The 25,317-nt window shown below is 58.5% G+C and overlaps 2 protein-coding genes across 11 annotated transcripts; one reads left to right on the top strand and one right to left on the bottom strand.

Moving 5' to 3' along the window:
* Window positions 1-1,460: 1,460 nt before the first annotated feature.
* Window positions 1,461-10,509, bottom strand: DOK1 (docking protein 1). Its single transcript, XM_031588047.2, has 5 exons — window positions 8,694-10,509; window positions 8,197-8,496; window positions 4,769-4,880; window positions 4,499-4,671; window positions 1,461-2,956 (listed from the first exon to the last, which is right to left on the bottom strand). The coding sequence occupies exons 1-5, from the start codon at window positions 8,754-8,756 to the stop codon at window positions 1,898-1,900; spliced, it is 1,707 nt and encodes a 568-aa protein (XP_031443907.2). The 5' UTR covers window positions 8,757-10,509; the 3' UTR covers window positions 1,461-1,897.
* A 39-nt stretch (window positions 10,510-10,548) lies between these two features.
* LOC116226056 (protein O-GlcNAcase-like) lies at window positions 10,549-25,200 on the top strand. Of its 10 annotated transcripts, XM_090140033.1 has the most exons (18): window positions 10,550-10,855; window positions 14,146-14,231; window positions 14,362-14,413; window positions 15,775-15,872; window positions 16,242-16,372; window positions 16,740-16,911; window positions 17,171-17,269; window positions 17,406-17,690; window positions 17,963-18,088; window positions 18,953-19,779; window positions 19,859-20,033; window positions 20,227-20,283; window positions 21,473-21,558; window positions 21,783-21,887; window positions 22,941-23,032; window positions 23,410-23,590; window positions 23,661-23,832; window positions 24,021-25,200. In XM_090140033.1, the coding sequence occupies exons 3-18, from the start codon at window positions 14,385-14,387 to the stop codon at window positions 24,155-24,157; spliced, it is 2,772 nt and encodes a 923-aa protein (XP_089996159.1). In that variant the 5' UTR covers window positions 10,550-10,855; window positions 14,146-14,231; window positions 14,362-14,384; the 3' UTR covers window positions 24,158-25,200. The 10 variants fall into 10 exon arrangements, with proteins under 10 accessions (XP_089996160.1, XP_089996159.1, XP_089996158.1 ...); XM_090140032.1 differs by lacking the exon at window positions 14,146-14,231; XM_090140036.1 differs by lacking the exon at window positions 14,146-14,231 and having other exon boundaries at window positions 23,410-23,559; window positions 24,021-24,157.
* The last annotated feature ends 117 nt before the right edge of the window (window positions 25,201-25,317 follow it).

The following is a 25,317-nucleotide window of genomic DNA, read 5'->3' as shown; positions in this document are numbered from 1 at the left end:
TGCTTACCTTTTAGTTTTAGGCCAGTTAACGGAGAGAAGATGTCACTGTTGAAGCAAAAAGAGCAAATATCCCATCCAGGTGCAGTGCAGGGCTACAGGGAGAGCACTGAATCTAGCACAGACGCTGAAGCACTTTCCTTCTTCACTGGCATTCTCTATAGTGAAAGCTGGGTCAGACACACTCAATATCCTCAGACACAGTAACTGCAGTGATGCAGATGTGCAAGCACCCACCACAGTCTGTAAGGTGGAGCCCAGAACTCAGCTCCTTGGAGGCTGCACTTCATCACCCAAGTTTTAGAGCCTTACACTGGAGTCACAAAGAAGGATTATGGGCAGGTGCCCCTCAGTGCAATACCCAGAACTCCTCCCTGAGAAGAGAATTTCTACGACTTGAAGCACCTGCGTGGGGTCACCCCACAGCTTTGCACAGGGAGCAGGCACACACCTGTCCTGGGCAGGAACGGTATCAGCCTCTCTCTGGTTCCCAAAACACCTCTGAGGTGTTTCTCCAGTTTACTGCAGCAAAACCCCAGCAGAGAAGAGTATGCAGCACAAGACAACAACAAATTGGTTCAAGTTACTGCTGCACTTTTACAGAAGCTCCTCCTGCAACCCAGACATCACACACCCTGTCAGAACCCCCACTGCTCACTTCCATCTCACCAGTTTGGGAATGTGAACACAGCCCTGCACATGTTGCTACCAGCTTATGGCTCTCTGAGTGTGAGCTTGGGCTACTGAATTCATGCTTAGTCCTCTGCACAAGAATATTAGACTTCTGTTTCCATCTCCATCAGCAGGCTGGTGAACCTGCAGAAGCCATCAGCAACACAAGACAGACTGAGGGACAGACGGCACCAAGGTGCCTGGCATAGCCCCACACAGAGGAGACAAAATCTCTCACAACCATTACCAACAACAAAAGACCAATGTTTTTTTTTCCTCTGTGCAGGTTTCTGCCCAAGGCACACAGAAATCATAGCCAAACCTTTCACCTCGTAAACAGCGCAATCACAGTATTTGCCATCAAAGTCAGTGGGACTCAGACTGGGCCATCCTCAGCCTTCCAAAAGCACATGAGGATAAAAGGGGAATCAGCAGAGGAATGCACCAGGTTAAGCAGAGAACCCGTGACTGATCAACAGCCACTGAGCTCCAGCATAGACCTTGAGCCTGGCCCTGACCAAGAGAGTCCCACACTTTTTCAGGTCATCCCAACATGTCTCATCCTGACTAGCACACTAAAGCCTCAGTGGGGCTGATTCTCACATCTCTCAGTCCCTCCGTATCAGAGCATCCCAGCTACTGCTGGAGCTGCCACCCATTGTTTCTAAGGTTTCCTCTTAGCTCGGCAGCTCTGGCACAGACAGCGTGAGCACTGCTCTACAGGGCATCACACACCACAACACTGCACCAGCATCTCCCCAGCTACGTGCCTAACATGCCACATGCAAACACTTCATCATAAGACATACAAATTTTAATATCAAAATAATTTTGTATAAAAATACTTTTGGAGACTGATGGCAAGCAGCCCCCCAGGCACTGCAGTGAGCATCTGAGCCCCATGGCTCGCCCAGAGAAGAAGGCATAGCACAGCCAGAGCCTCTGGAGTCAAAGCAGCAGGCGCAGTGCAGAGCCTACCCTCCTGCCCCACCAGGTGTCAGTGAGGCTGGCTCTGGAGCTGAGCAGCACTGGCACCAGTGCACTCTGACCCTGGGAGTGTGGGACAGCCCCAAGGAGACAAAGCCCCTCAGAGCTGACGAATAGGAGGGGCTCTGCCCCATCCCACACAGCCGCAGCCCCATGCCGGGCCATGGAGTACAGCCGCCTGTGCCACTCCTTGTTGAGTTTGGGCCCCAAAGCACCCAGGCAGGTGCAGAGCAGCAGCACGTTATATCTCTCCTAGGTCCTCATAGACAGGAGACAAGCTACACTCATCCACACACTGTTCCTTCCTCTGCCCAAGCTGGGGCTTCATCACCCGGCAGTACAGCAGCTCCGTGTTGTTGTTGTTGCTGCTGTTCAGGCCAGGTTTGACGGCCGCCTTCTCAGTAGCAAGGTTCCCTCGCCGCCTGCCAGGGTCCTCACTTCTTTCGGCACATTTGGAGATGAACGTTGCCGGAGGCTTGGGAGCAGGCACTGGCTTGGGGCCCTTGGCCTTGAAGGCAGGAACTGAATAGTCATCAGTACTGGGGCTGTAGGGGTACTCATAGCCACTCTTGCCATCGTGGCCCTGCGTGCGCCAGGCCTCACCTATGGGCCGAGCCTCGTCGTAGATGCTGGCAGCGGCGGGCAGCACGCGGGGCGCACAGCCCTCGGGCTCGTCGTAGATGTGCTCCTTCCGCAGCGGGCCGCAGCCCTCGGCACGCAGCTGCTCACAGGTAGGGAATGGCACCCGGAGCTTCACCCCATCCGCAGCCCCCGTGGCCTTGCTGTCAATGGGGTCTGCGTATAGCGGGTCCAGCCTGGGTCGGAAGCTCTTCAAGGAGTCCAGAGGCTCTGAGTAGAGGCTGGAGGGATCCTTGTCTGGCAGGACGGCCCGTGGTGCCTTGGGCAGAGGGGAGCGTGGAGGGGTGCTGCTGATGGGGGGCTTGGCCTGCAGCACAGGTGGCTCTGGCAGCATCCGTGTCTTCAACAGTGATATAGCATCTCTCTCCTCTGCTGCAGCAGAAGGCCGGGGTGCCAGGCCTGCCTTGGGTGCTGCAGCATCATCCCCTTCTGCGGGCTGCTCCAGGCTCAGCGTGTCAGCCAGGGCCTGGTGGATCAGCACCACACTGGGGCTGTCAGATTCTAACGAGTCACAGCTCTGCTGGTTCTCCTCCACCTGAGCTTTCTGTTCCCGGATGGAGGCTTCCACCAAGCGGAAGATCTCATTGCCCTGCTTGGTCTCAAAGGTGAAATTCCCTGGCCCAGAATCACAGCGCCTGCCAGCTTCAAAGGAGAACATCACCTGCAAGAGAAGCCAGGAGTCACGTCCTGCTCAGCAACACCCAGAGCCATGCAGGCCATGCTCCCCTGATGCACACATGGCTGCGGCGCTGGGCCTGCACAGCTGAGCACCCTGCTGTGAGCACTGAGGTTGTGCTTCGCTCAGTGGCTGCACAGCACCCAGGCAGAGGCAGGACTGCCTATCAGGCTGGAACATCTGTGAAATGAGGCACACACAGCTGAGGGGACAGTGCTGCAGTTGCCCAAGGCCAGAGCTGCAGGCCCTGCTGAAGGCTGTCCTCTTCCCTGAGCTCTGTCAGCACGTTCAACAACTGGCACCAGAGCACGCACTGGGAACTGAGTGGGCAAGAAGGAAACAGTTCAGCAGCAGAAAATGCTGTGGGTATCTCAGGTAAGTCAGCATCAGTCAGGCAGAAGGGAAGCAAGAAGATAAGGAATCCAAGAGAGGAATGCAACTTTCCATGGGAGAAAGGCCAGAAACAGTAGTTTGGTTACCAACAGCAAGCAAAGCATTTGTCTTGTAAGCATCAAAGTACTTTATGTCATTAACAGTAAAGAGAAGCCTTGACTAAGGCTGTATTTCTCAGGCTGAGCACACTCATGCATAAGTTCCCACCAGCAAATGCACAGATCCTTCTTGAACCTCGGTCCCTGAACCCAGGAGAGACCAAAAGTCTTTCTGGTGTTGTCTGGCATGTAGCAGCTGTCTGTGGTTCCCGTAAGAGCCTTTGAGGACAGACTTGTTGGTGTGGGTCAGCCATGCTAAGTACAAGCACAGCCAACTCACCCCCCACCAGGGGACCCAGGAGTGCAGCCACCTGCTCCTCCAGTGACTCAGCACTGCTCCTGCCTCTGGCACTGCCATCCTGAGAACAGCTTAGCTTCTGATTCTGTTTTGGTGAAGTGTCACAGAACATGCTGCTGGCAAGCTGCAGCTGACAGCATCACTTCTATAAACAGCCCCAGGGAGGCCACTTTCACCCTCCCCAGCATAGCAGGTACAGCTTGCAGTCTGTGTAGCAGCAGGATAGATGGGGAACCCACTGCTGCAGGACACGGGGGAAGCACAGGCCCACACAGTCAGTCAGGCTCACAGCAGTGTGCCCCAAAAGATGAACATATCTAGAGCAGAACAGGTGTCTCAAACAGCCCATTCTGCTCCAAGTACTGCCTCCAAGAGGAATGAATACACGTTGGGAGCCATCAGAGCGCAGAGTTCCCCAGCAGCATGGGTTTGGAGTGCAGAGAGAGAGAACAAGGGTAGGCAGTGGCTGTGATGGCCTCAGTGGGAGTTGGGAAAGGACCACTTGGAGCAGGGCTGTGCAGCTAGGCCCCCCAGAGAGGTGGGAACATCACAGCTCACACTTTTGCACAGTGACATCACTGAGGACTGGGGACAGACCAAGGGTCACAGATGCCCCAGAGATGCTGCTGTGGTCACTGAGGGCTGCAGCAGCTGCAGCACTTGGCAGGGCCCACAGCACCAACGACACAGCAGCCAGGGACACAAGCAGCTCCCGTGGCTGCCCATCCGCACACCCACCTTGTCCCGGCCGTATCTCCGGAGTAGCCGGTAGGGCCAGACGTAGAGGATCTCACTGGTCCGTGGGTCCTTCAGGATGAGGCTGTCACGTTCAGCCTTGAGCACGTAGGAACCGCGCAGCTCGCACCGCTCCGCAGCCTCAGTCCGCTGCACTGTCACCCAGAAGGCATTCACTGCAGGAATAGGAGCGCTCAAGGGAGGCAAAGAAATCCCACCCCCTGCTCTCAGTACTGCCTGTAGGAGCCCAGTAAGGGCAGCAGTAGACCCCACCTTCATCTCTCGAATAGTAGATAGAGTTCACGGCCATCTCCAGGACTGGTGCCTCCCCGCTGCCCTCTCCACAACACTGGAGTGCCACAGCAGCATTTCTGGGGCCATTCCTCTGATGAGAGAGAGAGGATCAGTGCCAGCCCCTCTGCCTGCACCACGTTGCAAGGACACCTTGCAGTCACTGTCCCCTGCCCTATTTCCCCCAGGCCCCACTGCCCTCCGCAAGGGGCCCACCCAGCCCAGCACAGCTCAGCCAAGCCCCCTCCCACCCAGCGCCACAGACCATACCCACCCAGAGTGACAGGGACAGAAAGAGACAGGACTGGGTAGGAGGGGCTGCGTGGAAACCCTAGCATGGCTCTCAACCCAGTGCATGGGACAGGAAGCAGATCACACAACCACAGAGAATAAAAAACCCCTCTAAGATCATCAAGCTCAACCCCAACTCATTTCCACTGTGCCCATTGACCATGTCCCACAATGCCTCATCTCCACAGTTCTTGAACACCTCCAGGGACATGACCCCACCACTTCCCTGTCCCAACGCCTGACCACTCTTTCAAATAAGAATTTCTCCCACCCCTTCCAGCAGGCCTCCCTCCAGACCCTCCCTTGAGCAAAGACAGCATTGACACAGCCCCCCCGTGGGACCCCTGTGCTCATGGCAGCACTGCCCACTTGATCACTGGGCCAGCTCAGGCTTGGCACACAGGTGCATGCTGTGGAGGCCAAAAGCAGCCCCACTGCCACACAGACGTGCTCCAGCATGGCTGATATCAGCACCCAAAGCAGAGCACAGGCCCGGCTGCTCTCCTAGTTACACAAACAGGAGAGGGAGCAGATGCCACAACCCAGCTACAGCAGCCCATGTCCTGCTTCTGCACAGCCAGGAAGACAGTGCCAGGATTAGTGCATAGGCCGCAGAGGGAAGCGAGCACTTCTACTTTTAGTACATGCAGAACTGAAAGTGCAACACAAGCACTCTGCCAGAGGCCACATCTCCACAGCAGAGTCCCCCGAGGACCAGTGTGGCAGACGCGCCTTCAGTGCCCCCAGGGACCCTCCTCTGGGGCAGCCCCATGCATACCAGGGGCCCACTGATGTTCTGCAACAGCCCTTCCAGCAGATTTTGTGCTCCTGCATGAGGGTCCAAGCTCAGACCAAGCAGGAAACTTTCCCAGGGTCACGTGGCCGGGGTTGCGGCACATCTTGCAGAAGGCAAGCTGCTGCAGTTTCAGTTTAAAACTAGTCACATGAGCTTCCCTGCAAGAAGTAAGGCCCAAACAAGGCCAACAGATTCTCTCTGGCTTCTAAACAGGATGCACACTGCTTAAACCCAAAGTCCAAGCGCTGACAGCAGCAGCTTCTGCTCTCCTGAAGTATCCAACTCAGCAGAGCTCAACCTGGAATCAGGCAGCCAAGAACCTCTGAGGGCTTTGTTGGACTGTGCCTTTCCTCATCTTCAAAAGAAAAAAAATCAGGATGGTTTGGGTTGGAAGAGACCTTTAAGATCCTGTAGTTCCAACCCCGTGCTATATGCAGGGACACCTCCCACTGGGCCAGGTTGCTCACAGCCCCATTCACCTGGCCTGGAATGCCTCCAGGGTGGGAATGTTCACAACCTCAGTGGGCAACCTGTTCCTGTATCTCACCACCCTCACAGGAAATAATTTCTTCTTATTACCTAGTCTAAATCTACCCCCTCTTTAAGTTTAAAAAGTCATTTCCCCTCATCCTGTCACTACCTGCTCTCACAAAAAGCCACTCCCCATCTTTCCTGTAGTCCCCTTGAGGTCCTGGAAGGCCGCTATCTGGTTTCCTCTTCTCCAGGCTGAAAACCCTCAGCTCCCTCACCCTGGCCCTGCAGGAGAGGTGCTCCAGCCCTCTGATTATCTTTGCAGCCCTCCTCTGGAGCTCATACCAGAGCTCCAACAGCTCTGCGTCCTTTTTGTGCTGGAGGCTCCAGGACTGGATGCAGTACTCCAGGTCTCACAAGAGCACAGCAGTTGGACAGAATCACCTCCCTCAACCTGCTGCTCACAGTTCTCTAGATGCAACCCAGGATACAGCAGGCCTTCTGGGCTGCAAGGACACGCTGCCAGCTCACACTGAGTCTTTCTTTCATCAACTCATCCTCAGAGCTGCTCTCAAGTCATTCTCTGTCCAACATGTACCTGTGCTTGGGATTGCCCCAACTCAGCTGTAAGACCTTGAAAGAAATCCCATCCTGAACTCAGATCATCTCCCCAGCCCATTCCCAAGCTGCTCACCTTCTGGACAGCAATTAACAGAACACAAAATCTCACTCTCCAAGCAGATGAGCAGAAATTGCTACCAAGCACCTTCACTTTCTTGCAGAGACCATATGCAGCAGCTCCTACGCCTTGTGCTCCAAGGAAGGCCTTCAGTACAGCCCCTTGATCTCACAGCACCTTGCCAAAATCATCCTTAAGCTGCTGACCAGCTTCTGGACCCTAACCTTGCAACTAGCAGCTACCAGGTGAACAAAGATGTTAGCACAGCACTGCTCCAAGCAAGCGCTCCCTGTCTTAATACTGCTCCCACCATACTGAAGGTGGGTGGTGGGCTCCCAGCTGAGCACCAGGAGCCCAACCTAGGACAAAGGTTGCAACACTGTCTGCAAGTCACAGGGCCACAGACATGGAATGACTCCCAGTGCCATACCAGTGCCTCTGAGCTGGGCCAGTCACTGACAGCTGCAGGGAGGCCCTGCAGAGAAGCCCAGCCTTGCATCCATAGCCTGAGTCTAGCGAGCACTGCCCAACAGTGAAGAACCCTCCCACCCCAAAAGGAGCACAGGGCACACTGGGGACCAGGCTGGCAGGGACCACCCTCATGGAGCCACATGGATGCCCACATGCACAGGCCACCACTGCCCTGTGAACTGCCTTCACAAGGATGCAATACACAGCTGACAGCCAGCCCGGGGAAGGGCAGGGAAGCTGGAAGGTCATGCCATGGGCCAGCACGGACGATGGCACCGGGGAGTGACTCCTAGACTCGGTGAGGGGCTGCCCTGTTCCCAGAGCTGCTGGTGCTTCCCAGTAGCCTGACGGGTCCCAGAGCCGGGTACCACACCATGCCCAGGGTTCCGCTTCTGCCTCTGCAAGAAAGGCAAAGCCAGTTGGGTCCAGCGGAAACACCTCCAGCTCTCACCCAGCCCTCCCCAGGTGTCTGCAGGGGGCGAGCAGGGCTCCGTGCAGCAGCACAGCAGCAAAGCGGATGTCACAGAGCGCAGGACACAGGCAGGAACCCCTGGGGACAGCGTGCTGAGCAGCCCCGCGGTCCCACGAGCCCAACCCGGGCAGCTGCTGAGACCGGAGCCGTTTCGAGGAGCACCTCCGGAACGGCCGCGCCCTCGGCACCGCGACGCCGAGACGCGAAGACCCCGACCCCGCCCAGCTCACCGGGAAGGCGATCTCGCACAGCTTGGCCACCCACTCCTCGCTCTGCTGCTGCTCGGCCGCCAGGAGGTAGCTGCGGCCGCTGGTCTCCAGGCGGAAGGCGGCGGTGCCGGCCCGGGGGCCGCTCTCGGAGGGCGCGGGGGTGACGCTGGTGCAGTCCGCCAGGCGCACCACCGTCTTGTCCAGGCGCCGCGTACCCAACCGCCCGGCCGGACCCGCCGCCTCTTTGCAATCGAAGAACTCCAGGCGGGCGACGCCGTGCTGGCTGGCCGGGAACAGCGCGAACCAGCCCCGCTTCCACCGCTGCAAGGCACCGAGTCAGCGCGGGGCCGCCCCGTCCCGCCCCGTCCCGTCGCCGAGCGCGGCCGCCACCCTGCAGAGCAATCGGCGGCCCCCATCGCCTGGCAGCGCTCGCAGAACGCTCGGCTCGACCAACGGCCCGGAGACCGTCCGGGCCCGGACCCCTCCCACCCCACGGCCCGGCCCCGCGCGGAGCCCACCTTGGCGCCGAACTTGTTGCTGTGCTGCACGAACAGCAGCCCCTCCTTGGCCGGCGGCTCCATCCCGCGCCGCCGCTCGCAGCGCTTCCGCCGCCGCTCCCGGGCAGAGGGGCGGGGCGGGGCGGGGCGCGCACGTGTCGGGGACGCGCGGGGGGGCGAGAGGCGCAGTGCGCGTGGACCGCGTGTGCGTGGGTGGGCGTGTGCGAGAGAGGTCGTGTGTGTGTACGTGTGTGTGTGTACGTGTGTGTGTGTGTGTGTACGTGTGTGTGTACGTATGTGTGTGTATGCGTGTGTGTGCGTGTCGGTGCTTGCAGAGCGCCGGCTCTGTGGGGCTCCACGAGGGCCTTCGGGCCGATGCTCCGCCGTGGCTGCTGCCTGCGCCTTCACCTGCTGCGTCCCCGTGGCTGATCCCGCCAGCAGCCTCTCTGGATGCTGAGGGTGCGAGGGGCCGGACTGGGAGCAGCACCATCCCTAACAGAGCCGGGCCGGGGCTGCGGGAATGCAGCCGGCAGATCACACACCCGACAGAGCCCGGAGAGCAGCCCTGCAGTATAAAGTCATACAATCACAGAATCACTGAGGTTGGAGAAGCCCTCCAAGACACCCAGGTCCAAACCCGAACCTCCCCTGGTGCAACTTAGGGCCATCACTTCTTGTCCTATTGCTGTTACCTGGGAAAAGAAGCTCCCAGCCCGGAGCTGTGCCTGGCCACCACAGTCCGCCCAGCCTAGGGGCCAACCTGGAGCCCAGCCCGTTCCTGCAGCACAGGTTTGTGCAGAAGTTGAGCAAGCATGGCCTGTGTCCAGCCAGCCCCGGTAGTTGCTTCTTGCTCAAATAACCCAGCCTGGCAGCACTGAGCTGGCTTTCCTGCAGTATAATTGTCTGCCCTGATGCAGATTTTATTGATGAGCATTCTGGTTATGAGCAGCAACATGCCTGTCCCAGGGCCTGAATCTTCAAATGTTTTGAGCGCTCCTTGCATTCTGCAGCTGCCTGCATGCCATGTCACTGAGCTTTGAGCATACTTTGGTGGCCCACAGTGCACTCTGACCAGGCTGTGGCCAGTCAGTCACTTGCAGGCTCCTCACTCCTCAGATGGCCCAGACAGCATCACCTGCCTGAACCTGCAAGGGCAAAAGGGAGATGCCACAGACCCTGGCTCTGCTGGCCTCTGACACCCATTTTTCCTATGCAAAGCCATGCAGGCGGGTTAAATGGAAGCACTACCGGTGGTGATAGCTGCTCCCCACTGCTAGGAAGGCCCTCAGCAGTGTCTGCGTGTCTGCAGAAGTGCACCAATGCTTCTCCTAGCTTCGTCCCCCACACACAAATGGACCACAGTAACAAAGCCACATGCGTGCTTCCAAGTAACTAAGTCATGTGGCTCAGAGAGGCTGCAGGACACAGATCTGCCTCACTATTAGTCTGACAAACAGGAAAAGCAGCCAGAAATAGAGCAGAGTAGCACAGTGATGACAAACACAAGGTTCTACACGCACACAGGTACCAGCGTCCGTGCAGCTGCAGGCCAGGGAAGTACTGACGTGGCAGCACTTCTGCAAACCAGAACCTGTGGGACGGAGAGCATCACGAGCCAAACCTGCGTCAGCAGCCCAGAGCAGTGTGACAAAGGCCTGATGTTTGCGGGCAGGTGAATCACGTGCAAGGCGTAACAGTCCGATCTCCGCGGGCGCGGTGGGCGGAGGAGGCATCGCAGCCCGCACCGCACGAGGGAAGCGGCGCGGGGCGGCGGAGCTGCGGCGGCGCCTCGCACGGCGGGGGCTCGGACCGCTCCTCCCCTGGGACCGCCCGCGGCCGCCCGAAGCCGCCGGGCCGCTCTGCCCGCGGGCTGCGCGAGGTCCCCGCCCCGCGCCCGGCCCCTCCGCGGCCCCACCTGCCGGGGACGCGCCCTGCGCTGCGGCGGCCGCGTCTGTGCGGAGCGGGCACGCGGTGTCGCTGCGCGGGTCCGTCCGCGCCCCCCTCGGTTCCTCTCTGTCCGTCGGCTCTCCTCTCCATCCCTCCCCGCATCCTTCCGCGCACCCTCGTACCCTCCCCGCTCCGCCTCATCCCTCCCCGCACCCCTCCGTCCGCCCCACCACCGCAGGGCCGTTCCTGCGCGGTCATGGCCGGGCGGCCGCGTTTCCTCTGCGGCGTGGTGGAAGGTAGGTCCTGCCGGTCCCCACGGGGCCGGTGCCTCGCCGGGGCGCTGCAGGGGTTGTCCCGGCCCACCAGGAGCGCGCTGCGGCCGGGAAGGGCCGCTGTGAGCCGAGCTCTCCGAGGCCGGTATCCCGGGAACGGGGGAGGCAGCCCCAGCCCCGCACGGCACTCTGCGCCCGAAGGCGTGGGACCGGCAGCCCCTGGTGAAGGTCCCCAGCTCTCTCACAGAGCACGGATGCGTCTCTCGGATCCCCAGCGCAGCCCCCTCCCAGCATCACGGTGTGGCACAGGGATGCTCTGCTCTGGCTCCAGCACACCGCGGTGGCTCTTTCTCTTCTCTAGGCACGGGGCCCAAACCCTGGGGCGTGCTTCTCCTGCCTCCCTGCCTGCAGCACAGCGCTGCGCCTGGAGCTGCCAGGGAGTGCTGCTCTTGTGGCAGTTCCGCGGAGCTCTGCCCCCCCTCAGCTGCTGTTCCTGCATGCAGCTCCGTACCTCTGCAGCTGGATGATGCCTGGCACCTGCTGGTCAGAAGCATCTCCTCCTTTCCTGGCAGCGCATCACCACACTGCAGCTCACTGCCTGCTGCCTTGCCTGGGACAAAAACACTACAAATAGACACAAATCAAATAAAAAGTGTAGGAATGGAGAAGCTGATAGCAAGGAGGAATATGAGTCAGACAAGAATAGTCAGTGTAGGAAAGCTGACCTGGGAAAGAGAAGGACAGAGATGCTGTCAACAGAGCTGCACCAGGAGAAGGAGGAGATTTCTAGAAAGTGGAGGAAGAGCATCCCTCACCCTGCAGTAGCACTGACACTGGTGGGGAGCGCTTGTGCTGCAGGCAGAGTGCTGAGCTAGGCACTGCTGGGTGGGCCAGCCCAGAGCAGGGACAGTGTGTCCTACACAGAGCCCTGCTTCCTTCTGACACCTGGACTGTGCTGGAGGCAGCCAGAGGGCACAGGCAGCCTTGTGGCTGGGTGACCAAATCTGCAAATCTGGCACAGAGTGGTGGAGAATGGCTGCAGCCTTGGGACTTTGCTTTCCCTCATCTCCAGCATTCACTGATGGCCCAGAGGATGGTAAATAGTGGTGCTGACTGGGTACTGCTGTCATCGTCTGGACCACGGGAGAGCCAAGGGGCAAACACACTGCAACACTCATCACTGCTCACCTGTCCCTAAAAGAGTGGGGCACGAGCATCCTTCCTATGGAGATGCTGCCACAGGAGCCAACAGGTTTTTGTTGGTGCATTTAATCTTTTTTTTTTCTGGGCAGAATACTCTTGGAAAGTTTTCAGCTGTGCTGCTGCTGGCATGGCATGTGTAAGAAAGGAATGTCATGTCTGTGAGGCAATATCAGCTCACAGTGCAAAGGCTGTGCAGACCCCCAGGGCCTCCTAAGCTGTGGGCTGAGCAGGGCTTCCCATGGGTTGGGTAACAGAAAATCTCTTTTTCATGGAAATACATTCTTCAGAGGAAATACTTGCCGGGATCTTTGGGTGACTAGATTTGGCCCCATGCACAGGGTATGGCTAGCAAAGCAAATCTATATTACTTCAAAAACAATGGAGCAGGTATGTAGATGTTCAAGCTGGTGAAAGATCCACTGGCAAACAGCAGCGCTCAGTGCATGCTGCAGTGCAGCCCAGCAGGCTGCCCATGCTTTGTGCTGGCTGCAGTGGGGCAGCAGGGATGTGGGGTCCCTGACAGGCAGTGCACACCTCAGGGCAGCACCGGCCTCGTGGCAGCACACAGAGCCAATCCTTTCTGCTGCACGAGCAGAATCCTTACAGTCTGCCCTTGTGCACAACAGATGCATTCACTTCTCTCAATCCCTATTCTTGTTCTTGTCTGCTAGAAAGTACTTGACTAATTTAAAAGCTGCCTGTGATACTGAGCCCATCTGACACTAGGAAGCTGCCGTAATGGCTAATTGCCATCACTGTTCAAGACATAATGTATTGTCTGTGAGGCTTCATACCTGAGCAGGTAGGTGTAGGTGCTTTATTTGAGCAGAGATTGAACCAGATGATGTCCAGAGGTCCGTTTCCAACCTCAACCGTTCCGTGATTCAGTGATTCTGAGACTGAACTGTATGGCTGAAATGCCATTTCTTGCTAGATTTCAGCTTGAATATTTAAGTGTTTCCCTTAACTTCCTCTTTAAGAAGCAATCAAATCTGCATCTCTTCAATGCATGTTTCTGCCTGTTCTCCCATTGTTCCCAGGTGAACTTGCTCCCCTCTGTTGTTTTTTTTTTTTATCCACTGGCTTTGCAAACAGCTCTGTACCTCCCAGATCTTCCTACAAGCAGCAGTAGGAAGGCCCTATCCCTGACAGTGGTCCCAATGGGGAGAGGTGCTGCAGGACCAGCAGTGCCCCCTCGCTGCACCCACTGCTGGGCAGGGCAGGGCAGGGCAGGGCGGGCACAGGGCAGGCTGTGTGCTGCTGCAGCCTCCACTCCTGTCACACTCTGGTGCCCAGCAGCCTCCCAAACCTGCAAGAGGCAGAAGTAGAAATGCTCAGAAACACCATGGAACTTGCTGACAGCAGATCTATATTTCCTGCATTCAGTTCTGTTGTATGAGCCATTGGAAGGGCAATGCCCTGGCTCACTGGTGAGCATTCCTGTCCTGTCCTGACCCCTCAGGGCTGCTCCATGATGTGTTTTCTTTGTCTGGACTTTCCCTTTACAATGTTGTGGGGATGGTGTTTTCCAGTGGAAGCCACACAAAGTCTCTGTCAAATGGTCTGTGCCATCACGGGCATCCCCACAGACTGTGTGTTCCTGATCACAGCCACTGGCGGCGATGCTGCCTCGTCCTGGGCTCAGCTGGGATGGAGTTAATTTTCTTCCTGATAGCAGGCATGGTGCTGTGCTCTGGATTTAGGATGAGGATAATGCTGATAATGCACCAGTGTTGTTTTTTATCAGCGTGCACACTGAGTTAAGGACTCTCAGTGAGGGGCTGGGGAGCATAGGCAGCTGGGAGCAGGCACAGCCAGGACACATCCCACCTGCCAAAGGGATGTTCTGCACCGTGTGGCGTTGTGCTGTACTGTAGGACTGGAGGGGTTGACTGGGGATGGCTGTGCTGCCCGGGGGGTGGATGACGGGGGGGGGGGGGGGGGGGGGGACTGTCCATTAGTGGGTGGTGAGCAATTGCATTGTGCATCACTTGTTTTGTGTATTGTTTTGTTTTTATTATTTTATCATTCCCTCTTCCTTCTCTGTCTCATATACTACCTTTATCTCAATCCACAATTTTTACTTCTATTTTTTATTTTTTTTCCCCCAGTTCTCTCCCCATCCCTTTGCTGTGTGGTGCATGGCTGCCTGCTGGGTTAAACCACGATGCACCTCCAAGTCCTGCCTGATTGCAAGGTGTGCATCCTCCAACTGTGGAGAGAGCTGCATCAGTGCATTTCAGCTGTAGTTGGAGTTGCTGCAGTGTTTAAAGGCAGAGAGAGCACCTTTTATCGCCCCTCTTTTTACCTGCTTTGCCCTTTCACAGGTTTCTATGGGAGGCCATGGTCCATGGAACAGAGGAAACTGCTCTTCAGATGGCAAGTATCCTGAATTGGTTTTAAACTGAGACAGGGAAGGTTTAGGTTGGATATGAGGAGGAAGTTTTTCACTCAGAGGGTGGTGAGGCACTGGAACAGGTTGCCCAAGCAGGCTGTGGATGCCCCATCCCTGCAGGCATTCAAGGCCAGGCTGGATGTGGCTCTGGGCAGCCTGGGCTGCTGGTTGGCGACCTGCACACAGCAGGGGGTTGGAACTGGATGAGCACTGTGGGCCTTTGCAACCCAGGCCATTCTGTGATTCTATGATTCTATGAATTTTGCTCTCTGCAGTCACTAGAAAGGTAGACAAGGTGGAATCCAATGGCGCTTGACAGTCCCCGCTGCTCCCAGGGCCAGTCAAGGGGAAAAGCCCCTGCCCTGCCCCGAGCCGAGGTGCGGTGACCGCGGGGTGGGTGGGCGGCGGGCGGAGCTGACGGGAGCTGGCGGGTGCCGGCCGTGCCCACCAGGTGGCGCTGTGGCTCTGCGGCACCGCGGCTGCCGGAGGCGCCGAGCCGGGCTCGGGGGGCTGCGCGGGGTGCCGCGGGCGGAGCGCTCGGCGCGGTGCGGGAGCTGCGTGCTGCTGGTGGCTGGAGCGGAGGGTCCGGGGGCTGTGAGTGATCGCTGGGCGCCGGCGACAGCGCTGGTGCTGTGCTCAGACTGGGAGACGTGCTCCGAGCGTTGGGAGATGTGAACACAGAAAAATGGAACTTAGAAAAACTTGGAAAGCCTGCGGCTGAGATAAAGGAAAGCAAGAGATCTGTTTTAAATGATGTTAGGGATGAGCATTGGTGGTAGCCCAGTCAAATCGGTGTGTGTGTTCATGTGTTCCCATATGCGAGCAGAGTGTTCGCCTCTGCTTTCCTTTTCTGGGAAGAAAAAAGATGAGGTGGTTGTGTCATGCAGTCCATGACAGTCTGTTCACTGTAGGAAAATGTAAAACATCGTCCACTTGGGAGGATAAATAGAACAAATGAATAAATCAGATGGCTTTCATACAGGAGTGCCGAAAGAATTGCCCAGGGAAGTGTCAGTCCTGTTCTGATGATCTCCAGTGAATGTTGGATTGCTGTACATATTCTGGGCAGAGCTGTGCTTTTTGAGGCCAGGCAGAGCCTTATGACAGCGTAGCCTCATCTCCCAAAACTGGCAGGCCCTGATTTAGCTCCAACCTGCACTCCTTCAACTCCAACTGCAGTGCAGCATCCAGAGAGATGAGGATGGGCTGTGGCTGCACAGTGGGGGCTGCGAGCAGAGATTGGGAACCTGCAGGCACAGTGAGGAGAGGGCTGGCACACCTGCCTGCAGACTGCCTTGCAAAGATCCTGTCTGCAGCCGCGGGTGACGCCTTTTCCTCGCTGCAGGCTGAAGCGGTGGGGACTGAACTGCTACATGTACGCACCCAAAGACGAGCTGAAGCACCGGCTGCTCTGGCGAGAGCCTTACACACAGCATGAGGCAGGTAGTGGCTCTGCTGGGCCCCGGTGTGGGGGGCTGCAGTCATTCCGGTCCCATTGCTCTGCATCTCAGCCAGGCTCAGGCTGCAGCTACACTCTCCCTGACAGAATCCTGTGCGGTATAGGAGCCCCAGATCTTCCCCATCACGGGTTCTCCCCGGGGACCCCAGCAGCTACAGAGCTCCCATGTGGATTGCTGGCAACATGCTGCAGTGCTGGGACACACAGACTCTTAGGGAGGGTCCTCTGTGTCTCAGGACCTGGGCACCACCTCCCCAGAGCTCTTCTTTCCCTCTGATCCTTGAGGCTGCAGCCTCCCCTCTGCCCTTCCTGTGCCTTCAAGATCTTACTGCATCCCTCTGCTCCGTCCCCAGCCCAGATGCAGTCTCTCATCAAAGCTGCCCAGGAGCACGATGTGGAGTTCATTTTCGCCATTTCTGCTGGCCAGGACATCGTGTTCTCAAGTGCTGGGGACAGGCTCCTGCTGCAGCAAAAACTCAGGCAGGTACCGTGGGCCATTCCTTTACCCCACTGCTCCTGGCAAGGGTTACAGATGCTCATGTGAGGCCCCATGCCCACACCAAACATCTGTGTGGGGCCGTGAGCTCCTCCTGACCCCAGGGCAGCTCCGGGTGCCTCATGCAGCCCCAGCGTCTGCTCAGAGCAGCAGAGCCGGGAGCTGGGGTGCTGCAATGCCTGCAGGCGGCTCTGCAGGAGCTGCAGAGAGGGAGCAGCCCCATCCCACCGGGTGTCACAGAGATGTGGCATCATCTGTTGGGGTGCTGCAGTGCTCTGCCGTCCCGGCCTGGAGCTCAGCCGGCTGCCCACATCCTCCTGCTGCCGCCCTCCTAGCGCCTGTCCTGTGCCCGCAGGTGGCTGCCCTGGGCTGCGGTGCATTCGCGCTGCTTTTCGATGACATCGATCCCTGCATGTGCAGCGCTGACAGAGACGTCTTCCCCTCCCTGGCCCAGGCCCAGGCCTCTGTGGCCAATGAGGCGTACCGGGAGCTGGGCCTGCCTCCCACCTTCCTCTTCTGCCCCACAGGTACCCCCCCAGCTATGGGTGCTTGGCAGCCCCAGTGTGCTCACTACGTTGCTCCCAGCACTTCTTCCCCCTGCAGGCTGATTGTCCTGGCAGCCTGTGGGCTCCACCATGTTTTGGGACAGCTGGGGAGACCTCAGGGTGGGGACAGGAGCAGGCAGTGGGGCGGATGGCAGTAGGCTGTGAGGGGCAGTGCCACCTCCCCTGCCCAGCTCCTCTCCACATCCCTGCCTGCTGCAACCGCTGTCTGCTGTCTCTGCAGAGTACTGCAGCTCACTCTGCTCCCCCAGCCCCGCTCAGTCCCGTTACCTGCAGACCCTCGGCCGGGAGCTGCTCCCAGAGATTGGGGTCATCTGGACAGGTGGGTGCCCTGCTCGTCTCGATGGGTGCACGCAGCTCTGCACTTGTTGCTCAGATATGCACACACACATTGGTGCTGTGCATGGAGAAGTGCACTGCCTGCTAATCCTACACGTATTTGTGCCTTGATGCTCTAGGCCCAAAGGTGGTGTCCCAGGAGCTCTCGGTTGCATTGGTGGAGGAGGTGGAGCACGTCCTGCAGCATCGCCTCCTCATCTGGGACAACCTCTTTGCCAATGACTACGACTGCCGACGTGTTTTCCTGGGCCCCTACACGGGCCGTGCCCCTGACCTCGTGCCCCGGCTCAGTGGGCTGCTCCTCAACCCCAACTGCGAGCTCCAGGCCAACTTCATCCCCATCCACACTCTGGGCAGTTGGTTCCGCAGTGAGCTGTGGGGCTGTGCCCACACCGACAGCACAGGTACGTGGCCCCATGCCCTGGGACGCTCCGTGCACGGGGCGCCACGGCCACAGTGAGGTTGTGTGCACGGGATAGGACCCAGGATGACTCTGCCCTGCTTTGCCATCGCCCAGCAGCCCCCCTGCCCACCAGCCTGGGAGAGGTGACCCTCCACATTCATTCTGGACACGGGGTCCCCACCTGGGGGGGAGCTGCCCTTCACTGGTGTCACGTGGGTTAGCTTGGTAAAGCACCGTGTGAGACTGCCCAAGGTGATGAGCACTGTTCTTTAGGAACAGAGGCTTCAGCAGAGCCGAGGGATGGCCAGGGCCTGCAGGAAGGTTACAGCCCTCAGGAGGCTCTGGAGCTGGCACTGCTCGACTGGGTGGCTGAGATAAAGCAGCAGGTGCTGGAGGCAGGTAGGTGAACTGGTACCGTGCAGCATCCTTCAGCCCCGAGCATGGACCAGTTCTGCTGGGAGCTCTGTGGGCTGAGGGAGCTGCAGAGGGGTTGTCCTGTGGTCAGGGTCTGCTTGGAGGAATCTCTGTGTGAGTAGCACTGGGAAAAGGAGAGATTTGTAGCTGAAAGGTGAGATAGAAGAGTTTGAAGCTTCTTCCATGGGTAGTTATGTGCTGAGCTCACTCTTCTGCTCCAGAAGCGAGCAAGCCCATGGGATGCAGGATGGTGAGGACCAGGAGGTACTACCAGCAGATGTAGTAATGTCCCTGTCTGCATTATGAGAGAGCACGTGGAGAAATAGATGCTGAGAGAAGACGGTGTGCTGGGGGAGAAGATTGATGGGGAGAGGTGTCTGAGGTCTGGGGGCAGCATGACAGGGTGACCATGTGCAGGAAATGTGCATGAGGTCTGTGACCCCACAGCATGGTTCAAGAACAGCTTTGGGCTGTAAACAGCTCTGGGTAGTGCCCAGCTGCCTGAAGGAGGATGATGCAGCATTTGCTGCAAAGATGGAGAGCAAAGCATGCTTCCTGCTTTCCACATTCCTGTTTCCTCAAACTGTGGGCTCAGTAGAAGGCTAGGAACCACGACAGAGCTCTGGAGGTGGGGGTTAAGTGTGGTGCAAGTTTGTTGCTTTGCACTATTTGCCTCTGCAAAGCCTTCCCAGCTGTGAAGTCCTCAACAATTCAGAGCCCATGGTCTGGGCAGACCCTGGCCGGTGCCAGCACTGCTCTGAGCTCCCAGCACAGCTGCCCCAGGGCTGTTCTCCGCACAGCCATCCTGGTGCAGGTGCCAGTGGGGCCGCCCCTTTGCTCTCTTGCTAGGAGGAAGGACTCCACTGCAATCCAGCACTGGCTGTGAGGAAGAAGCAGGGCTGCATCCTGGCACAGCAGGAGGGCAGGAGGCCCTGCTTGGCCCGAAGCCTTGTGACACTGCTCCCAGTGGGGCAGACCAGCATGAACCTGAGCCCTGTGACGTGACACCAGGGAACAGAAAGAGGGAGGCAACCTCAGTGCCTGAAGAGGGCAATGGGAGCAGGACCTCCACCGGTGGCCCACGGAGCCCTGCAGAGGATCAGGACTGGCTCACTTCAGGTAGCAGAATGAGCTGTGAGCCCTCCTCTGCTCTGCCCATCACAGCAGGGAGTGATGGGTCGGCAGGAGTTCCTGTGGCTGATGAGACCCTCCACAGCCTGGGGACACCAACGTGCTGCAGCAGAGGGGCCAGCACCTGCCAAAGCACTCCCCTGGACAGCAGTGATGTCAGGGAAAGGGGCAGCAGCCCTTCTGGCAGTCCCCAGCCTGGGGCCAGCACTGCTGATGCGCTCCAGATACCCTCAGGGTCTAGGGCTGACCCCAGCCCTGGCCCCATCTCACAGCTTGTTGATGGGGCCACCAGCCCTGTCCCCACAGCACTGCTCACTAACGGGACTGCCGTAAGCCCTATCCTCTCTGTGCCACTGATGTCAGAGGAGGCCAGGTTGGACTCCAGTGCCCCACTGACCATGGAGGAGGCGCGGATGCTGGTGGAGCTCTTCTACCTGCCCTACCATCATGGGCCACAGGCGCAGCATCTCTTGGAAGACCTTCAGTGGCTGCGGGCCAACAGTCCCAGCGTGGGAGTCCCCAGCGGATCACCAAACTCCTGTGTGGTAAGGCTGCTGTGGGCGCTGCTGTGGCACATGGGCACAGTGCCCATTGCAGCTGCTCTGACACCTGCCCCGTCTGCAGGTTGCAGAGTGGCGCAGCCGGGCCCGCTCCTTCCAGCAGCTCTGTGCCCAGACGTGCTGCCTGCACAGCCGCTTCGTCTGCAGTGCAGGGCAGGTGCTGCTCTACGACCTGCACCCCTACCTGTGGGACATCCGCAACCTGCTGCTGGCTGCCAGTGCCTTTGTGCTGTGGTTGGGTACGTGAATGAGGGCACACTGGGGGACAGTTCTTCACCCTGGGCCATTTACCCACACCTGGTGAAAGCGTCTGGGAGCCCTCCCAGCGGTCCTGAGGTCTGGCCAAGATGCCAAGATGCCAGGGTCTCTGGTGGAAGCAGAAGTCCCTTTGACCCCCATGTGCATCCCATGCCCTGTGCTCCTCCCTTGCAGATGGCCGCCTCCTGTGTGACCCTGACCACAAGGGCACCTGGGGAAGCTGCTTTGGCTGTAAGTATGGCGGTGTCTTTTTCTCCCTCCTTTCCCCTCAAAGGGCTGCTGCCCTCGGGTCCTCACCATAGGGCTGCCCTTCCCCACATGCTGCCTGCAGGTGTGAAGGGCCTGGGAAGGCTGGTACTTTGCACATCCTTATGTGCTGAGAGCGTGGCTGCTGGGGAGAGGGCAGTGGGCTCAGAACACCATTGGTACAAGGCTCGTGAGGGTCTGCCCTGCCTAGCTGAGGATGAAGGCTCTCTGTTCTGAAGCCAGATGTGGGCTATGGGCTCTCTGCAAGACAGTGAGATCATTGCCCTCAGCATCCCAGTCCTGCATCTCTGCAACAAGGGACCCAATAATGTCCCGGTGCTGTGCACCCACCTCACCACGAGGGTGTCTGAGCCCCTGCCCTGCACCCACAGCCATCAGCAGGGAGCAGTCGTCTGGTGCAATTCCTTTGCCTCTGAGAAGTACACCATGGCATAACTCCCAGCTCAGTGGTTTGTGAGCTGCTGTTAGCTCTGGAGCACCATCCCTGCAGATGGCTCCTGACCTGGTCAGGAGGGAACAGCCACAGAAGGGGAACTGAAGTGAAGCAGCCTGGAGGGAAGCAGCATCATGCATCAGGGAGGGGGCACACATTGCAGCAGCACTTTGCTGTCTGTTGTGATTTAGAGGGAATGTCTATTACTAGGACAGTTTCTCAGCCTTTTTTATCCCAGGACCGCCTCTTTGGTAGGAGGGATGCATGGAAGAAAGTCTTTACCATGAGGGTGGTGAGACCTGGAACAAGAAAAGCTGTGGGTGCTCTATTGGATGGGGATTTTGGCAGCATGACCTAACAAAAGATGTCCCAGCCAATGGCAGCGGTTGGGACTAAATGATTTTTAAGATCCCTTCTAACCCAAACAATTGTATGATTTTGTGGGGCACTGAGAGCAGTAATGACAGAAATGAGGGCGGATTTTGAATGTCTATTCATTACCTTGGGAGCCTCCATTCCTCTGAAGGAGCTCCACTTTTGACGTAGAATATGGCTGTGTGATGAGCTGCATCCATGGGGAAGCAGCAATGGTGTGACAGTGTGCATGCAGATGCTGATGGCTGGGCTGCAAAGCAGTGTGCTGAGTTCTGCCCTGGGCTGCAGCTTTCTGGCTGTGCCAGGAGCTGTGTCACACACACATCTGTCTCCTGCTGTCTGCAGGGTGTCAGAGCATCACTGCCCCGCTCTTCCCAGGGGAGGACGCTGAGCCCTGGGTGCGCCGTGGGGGCCTCTTTGGAGAGCTGCAGGTGAGATCATGCCCCTGAATACTGGGGGCTGGAGGAGCCCTTGGGAAGCCAGGACCATAGCTACTGTTCCTGCCCTGCCATTGGGTTCCTGCATGCTTGAGGGGCAGAGCTGCTTGAGTGCTGGTACTGGGGCTTGGAGTGAAACATGGGGACCTTTCTTCTGCTGCTCTAGGGCAGGTGTGGGGGGCAGAGCAAACTGCTCCTTGACAGATTGCCTCCTCCAGGCACTGCTGCCCGTGGGGAACAGCTGTGACCTCTTTTGCCATCCACCTCCGCTCTTCCCATCCCGACAGCTGTACGTCCTGCGCCCGCTGCTGCCCCAGGACAAGGTGAGATGGAACATGCCACCCTGCAGCCCCTCCTGCCCCTCACCCTGCATCACACCCTGCATGGCATAAGAAGAAAAGTGCATGCTGAATACCAACCATGGGGCTGAGGTCACAGCACAGGACAATGACAGTGGGAAGCAAACCCACTGGATCAGGCCAATGTGGGGTTAACTGCTGCTAAGGGCTGTGTCCCATGGGATGCAGCCTGCAGCGGTCACACAGCTCTGGCTGCTCTGCTGCCCTGCCAGGCTAAAAAATGCTAACACTGCAAATCCACCATCATGGGCACAGCACACACATCCCTGCTAAACACAGTGCCCTGCAACGCACGGCTTAGTGCTTATAAATAACAGAGGAGGAGCTGCAGGCACATGAGAGCAGATTATAATGTCAGACTGTGATTGCCAGCAATTCCCAGTGCAAGAGCTTGTTTTCAATTGCCAGTTGTCAGATTACGTCTGAATGCATCTTTCCATTGGAACTTTGTGGGAAAAACTCGGTCAGCACTGAGAGCAGAGCTGAGGAGTGCCTTTCTCTGCCCCTGTTGCTCCCTGAGCCTTCCTCTGAGAAAATCATGTTCTCACCAGGATGTCTTTTGTGCTGACCCTGCGAGCTCTAATGTGACCAAGGCAGGAATTTATGAGAGGGTTCCCCTTCGCACATGCTCCATGGAGAGCATGTTTTGCTGCTGTTCAGCTTCTCTGAGCATGCTCTGGGCTGGGCTGAGCAGCATTTTCTCAGGAGCTGCTGCGAGGAGGTGCCTGACTGGAATGGCAATGGCTCATTTTAAAGCACACAGTGCTGTGGCAGCAGGACGCAGCACACAATGGCTGCATGCATCGCGTCGCTCAGCGCCAGCACCCCGGGCACTGCAGCACCCACCTCCCCTGGTGCTGAGGGCTGTGGCTCTGGTCGTGTTCCCCTTTGGGGACATTTCAGGCAGCTGTGAGTGCATCGCACTGTGGCAGTGTGCATTCCGCTGTGGCAGAGCAGCGGAAGCTGAAGGGGAGCAGCGGGGCAGGATTGGGACTGAGCTGGGTTGGGCTCTTCCAGGGAAAGCTGTACCAAATGTTCCAGGAGGGTCTGGACGGTGAGCCCAGCACTGTGGAGGTCCTGGCGGCCCACCCTGACCTACTGGGTGATAGGTGAGACCTGATCCATGGGGACACCCTGGATGTATGCGCAGGCAGCATGGAAGCAGCCAGCCAGGGCCCTCCTCTCATCCCTGCAGGGAGCAACTCTGCCTGTGCCATGGCCACTGTGGGACTGTGGTGTCAGATGTGGGGCAGAGAGGGTGTATCCAGTGGGGACCTGGTAGCTGCCATGGGGATAGAGATGCTCTGGTCCCACTGGTCCCTGTGGGGGCTGCAGTGTTTACACTGGCAGAGGGCATCATTAGGGCCTCAGTGGGTTGGGCGGGGTGCTGGGTGCTGCATCCCAGGAGTGGAGACAGCAGGCAGCTCTGTGCTCCCTCCGTGCTGGGCTCAGCCCCAGCTCAGCGGTGCCCTGCTCTGTCTGGCAGGGTGCTGGGCAGCTTCCTGAGCCTCAGCCCTGAGTACACCTTCGTGCTGGAGGATGAGGGCGGCCCCTGTGGCTATGCAGCTGGAGCGCTCTGTGCTGAACGATTCCTGCGAGAGCGCGACAGCAGCTGGCTGCCGGCCATGCAGCGCAGGTACCCCCGGGAGCTGGGGATCCTGGGACAGGTGAGGGTGTGACTGTGGTGCTGGGATGGAGTTGGGGAGGGAGGGTTCCCTCACTGTGTATCGCCTGCAGGGTGTCTTGGAAGAAGCACTGCTCTTCTTCCACACGAAGCCGGTGGCTGTACCGCTGCCCGTGCTGCGACGCTTCCCCTCCCTGGTGCAGCTGGACACGGCCCCGCGGGTGCAAGACGTGGGTGCCAGCCGCAGCCTGGCTGTAAGCCTGCTGAGCGCCCTCAGAGCCAACGGTGAGCTCCGTGCTGGTGGGGCTGAGGCACCCCTGACCCACCCCAACCACATCCTCACTGCTCCCTGCCCACTTCAGAACCGGGGCAGCCCTCACTGGGGCTCCTGGCTCTGCCCCCAGCACCATGAGCTTGCACAAGGTGACACAAGGGATCCAGACCATGGTCTGAGCTCTCCTCTCTCCTCCCAGGCTCACGGGGAGTGTTTTGCCAAGTCAGTGCTGCAGACCACCAGCAGCTGAGCTTCTACAGCAAGCTGGGCTTCATCGTGCTGCCCTTGCCCTGTCCCAGCTCCCCTGGCATGCAGCTCCTGGGACGTCTCCTCTGAGCGAGCATCAGGGGCAGGCATGGGGCAGCACCATGGGGCCCCATCCTACACAGGATTGCTGGAGGGATCGGGAGTGTGGAGCTTCTCGGGCTGGGCAGGGATGTGGGAGCGTGGCCTGGGGGTGAGCGAGGTGCTCCTGGGATGTGTGCAGTGCACCAGGCTGTGGGCTTTTTGGCAAGAGAGAAGCACTTCTGCCCTTTTGGGAGATACGGGCACTGGGGACCTTCACTCTTGCTGGCTGAGCTCCCTGCAGCCATGCACGGCATCCCTGGGCTGTGCAGAGCTCCCAACCTACAAGTGTGGGGTGGTGGTCCTGGGGCACAGCACGGTAGTGTGCCAGTCCTGTGGGTGGGGCTGCCCAGCTCTCCATTCCGGTGTGGACCCAGGCTGGGAGGCTGGGGCTGGTTCTCGGCACCCAGGAGCTGCTTTGGATCAAGCTTGCACGGGGCACAGCAAGGCAGACCCAATTCTGCTGCCCGAGGACTGAAGAAAGTGCTATCCTTGCTAATAAAGCATTTGCTGGCCTCATTGTAGGTCATCTCATGGGGAAAGCATTGGGATACCACCGACTCCTTCCAGCAACCCACAGCTGCCAGCCACCCAGCCCCATGCTTGCAGCCAGCACAGTGGGACCTCGGCTACAGCGGCAGCCACAGCTCCGTCTCCAGCTGCTCCCTGGCCTCGGACCCCTCACCACAATGAGGAATGGCCCCAGTGCTGGCAGCATGTGCTCAGCCAGGGTCCCTGCACCTCCTCTGCAGGGTGGGATCCCCTGGCAGTGGCTCCGTTATGAGTCTGTGGGGGCTCCTGATGCCAGCAGGGCTGTAGAAGGAACGTCTGTCTGTCCTGCCACGGTCGTGGAGAAAGAGTTTGGAAGGAGGGATGGAGGGACGAAGGGTCACGGGAGGCTCCCCCTCAGTCGCCGTCCCGTACCCATAGGGCAGGGAAGAGGCTGAAGAGTGGCCGAGGTACCCGGAGCAGCGGGGACATGGGCAGTTCCTGCTTTCCCCGTGCCTGGCCAGGACGCGCTGCTCTGTGCCCGAGAGCGGCTCCGAGGGGCGGCTGCAGCCGGTTCTGGCCCCGGGGGGACCTTGGGTCCCGGGGCGGAGAGAGACGGGGACCCTGCAGGGGAGGGCCGCAATGTTGGCCCCATGCCAGAG

Source organism: Phasianus colchicus, chromosome 4 (assembly GCF_987193195.1).
Source record: "Phasianus colchicus chromosome 4, bPhaCol1.hap1.1, whole genome shotgun sequence".
NCBI lineage: Eukaryota > Metazoa > Chordata > Aves > Galliformes > Phasianidae > Phasianus > Phasianus colchicus.
This window is presented reverse-complemented; position numbering and strand designations above follow the sequence as displayed.

What these genes read in the sequence shown, in the direction of transcription:
- DOK1 (XM_031588047.2), bottom strand. Translation starts at nt 8,756, where the DNA reads ATGGAGCCGCCGGCCAAGGAGGGGCTGCTGTTCGTGCAGCACAGCAAC. An exon ending in CTACTATTCGAGAGATGAAG is followed by an intron (nt 4,672 to 4,768) that starts GTGGGGTCTACT and finishes CTATTCCTGCAG; the next exon opens with TGAATGCCTTCTGGGTGACA. An exon ending in GGAGATACGGCCGGGACAAG is followed by an intron (nt 2,957 to 4,498) that starts GTGGGTGTGCGG and finishes CTTCTCTTGCAG; the next exon opens with GTGATGTTCTCCTTTGAAGC.
- LOC116226056 (XM_090140032.1), top strand. Translation starts at nt 10,816, where the DNA reads ATGGCCGGGCGGCCGCGTTTCCTCTGCGGCGTGGTGGAAG. An exon ending in TGCCTTTGTGCTGTGGTTGG is followed by an intron (nt 20,034 to 20,226) that starts GTACGTGAATGA and finishes CCTCCCTTGCAG; the next exon opens with ATGGCCGCCTCCTGTGTGAC. An exon ending in GCCTCTTTGGAGAGCTGCAG is followed by an intron (nt 21,559 to 21,782) that starts GTGAGATCATGC and finishes TGCCTCCTCCAG; the next exon opens with GCACTGCTGCCCGTGGGGAA.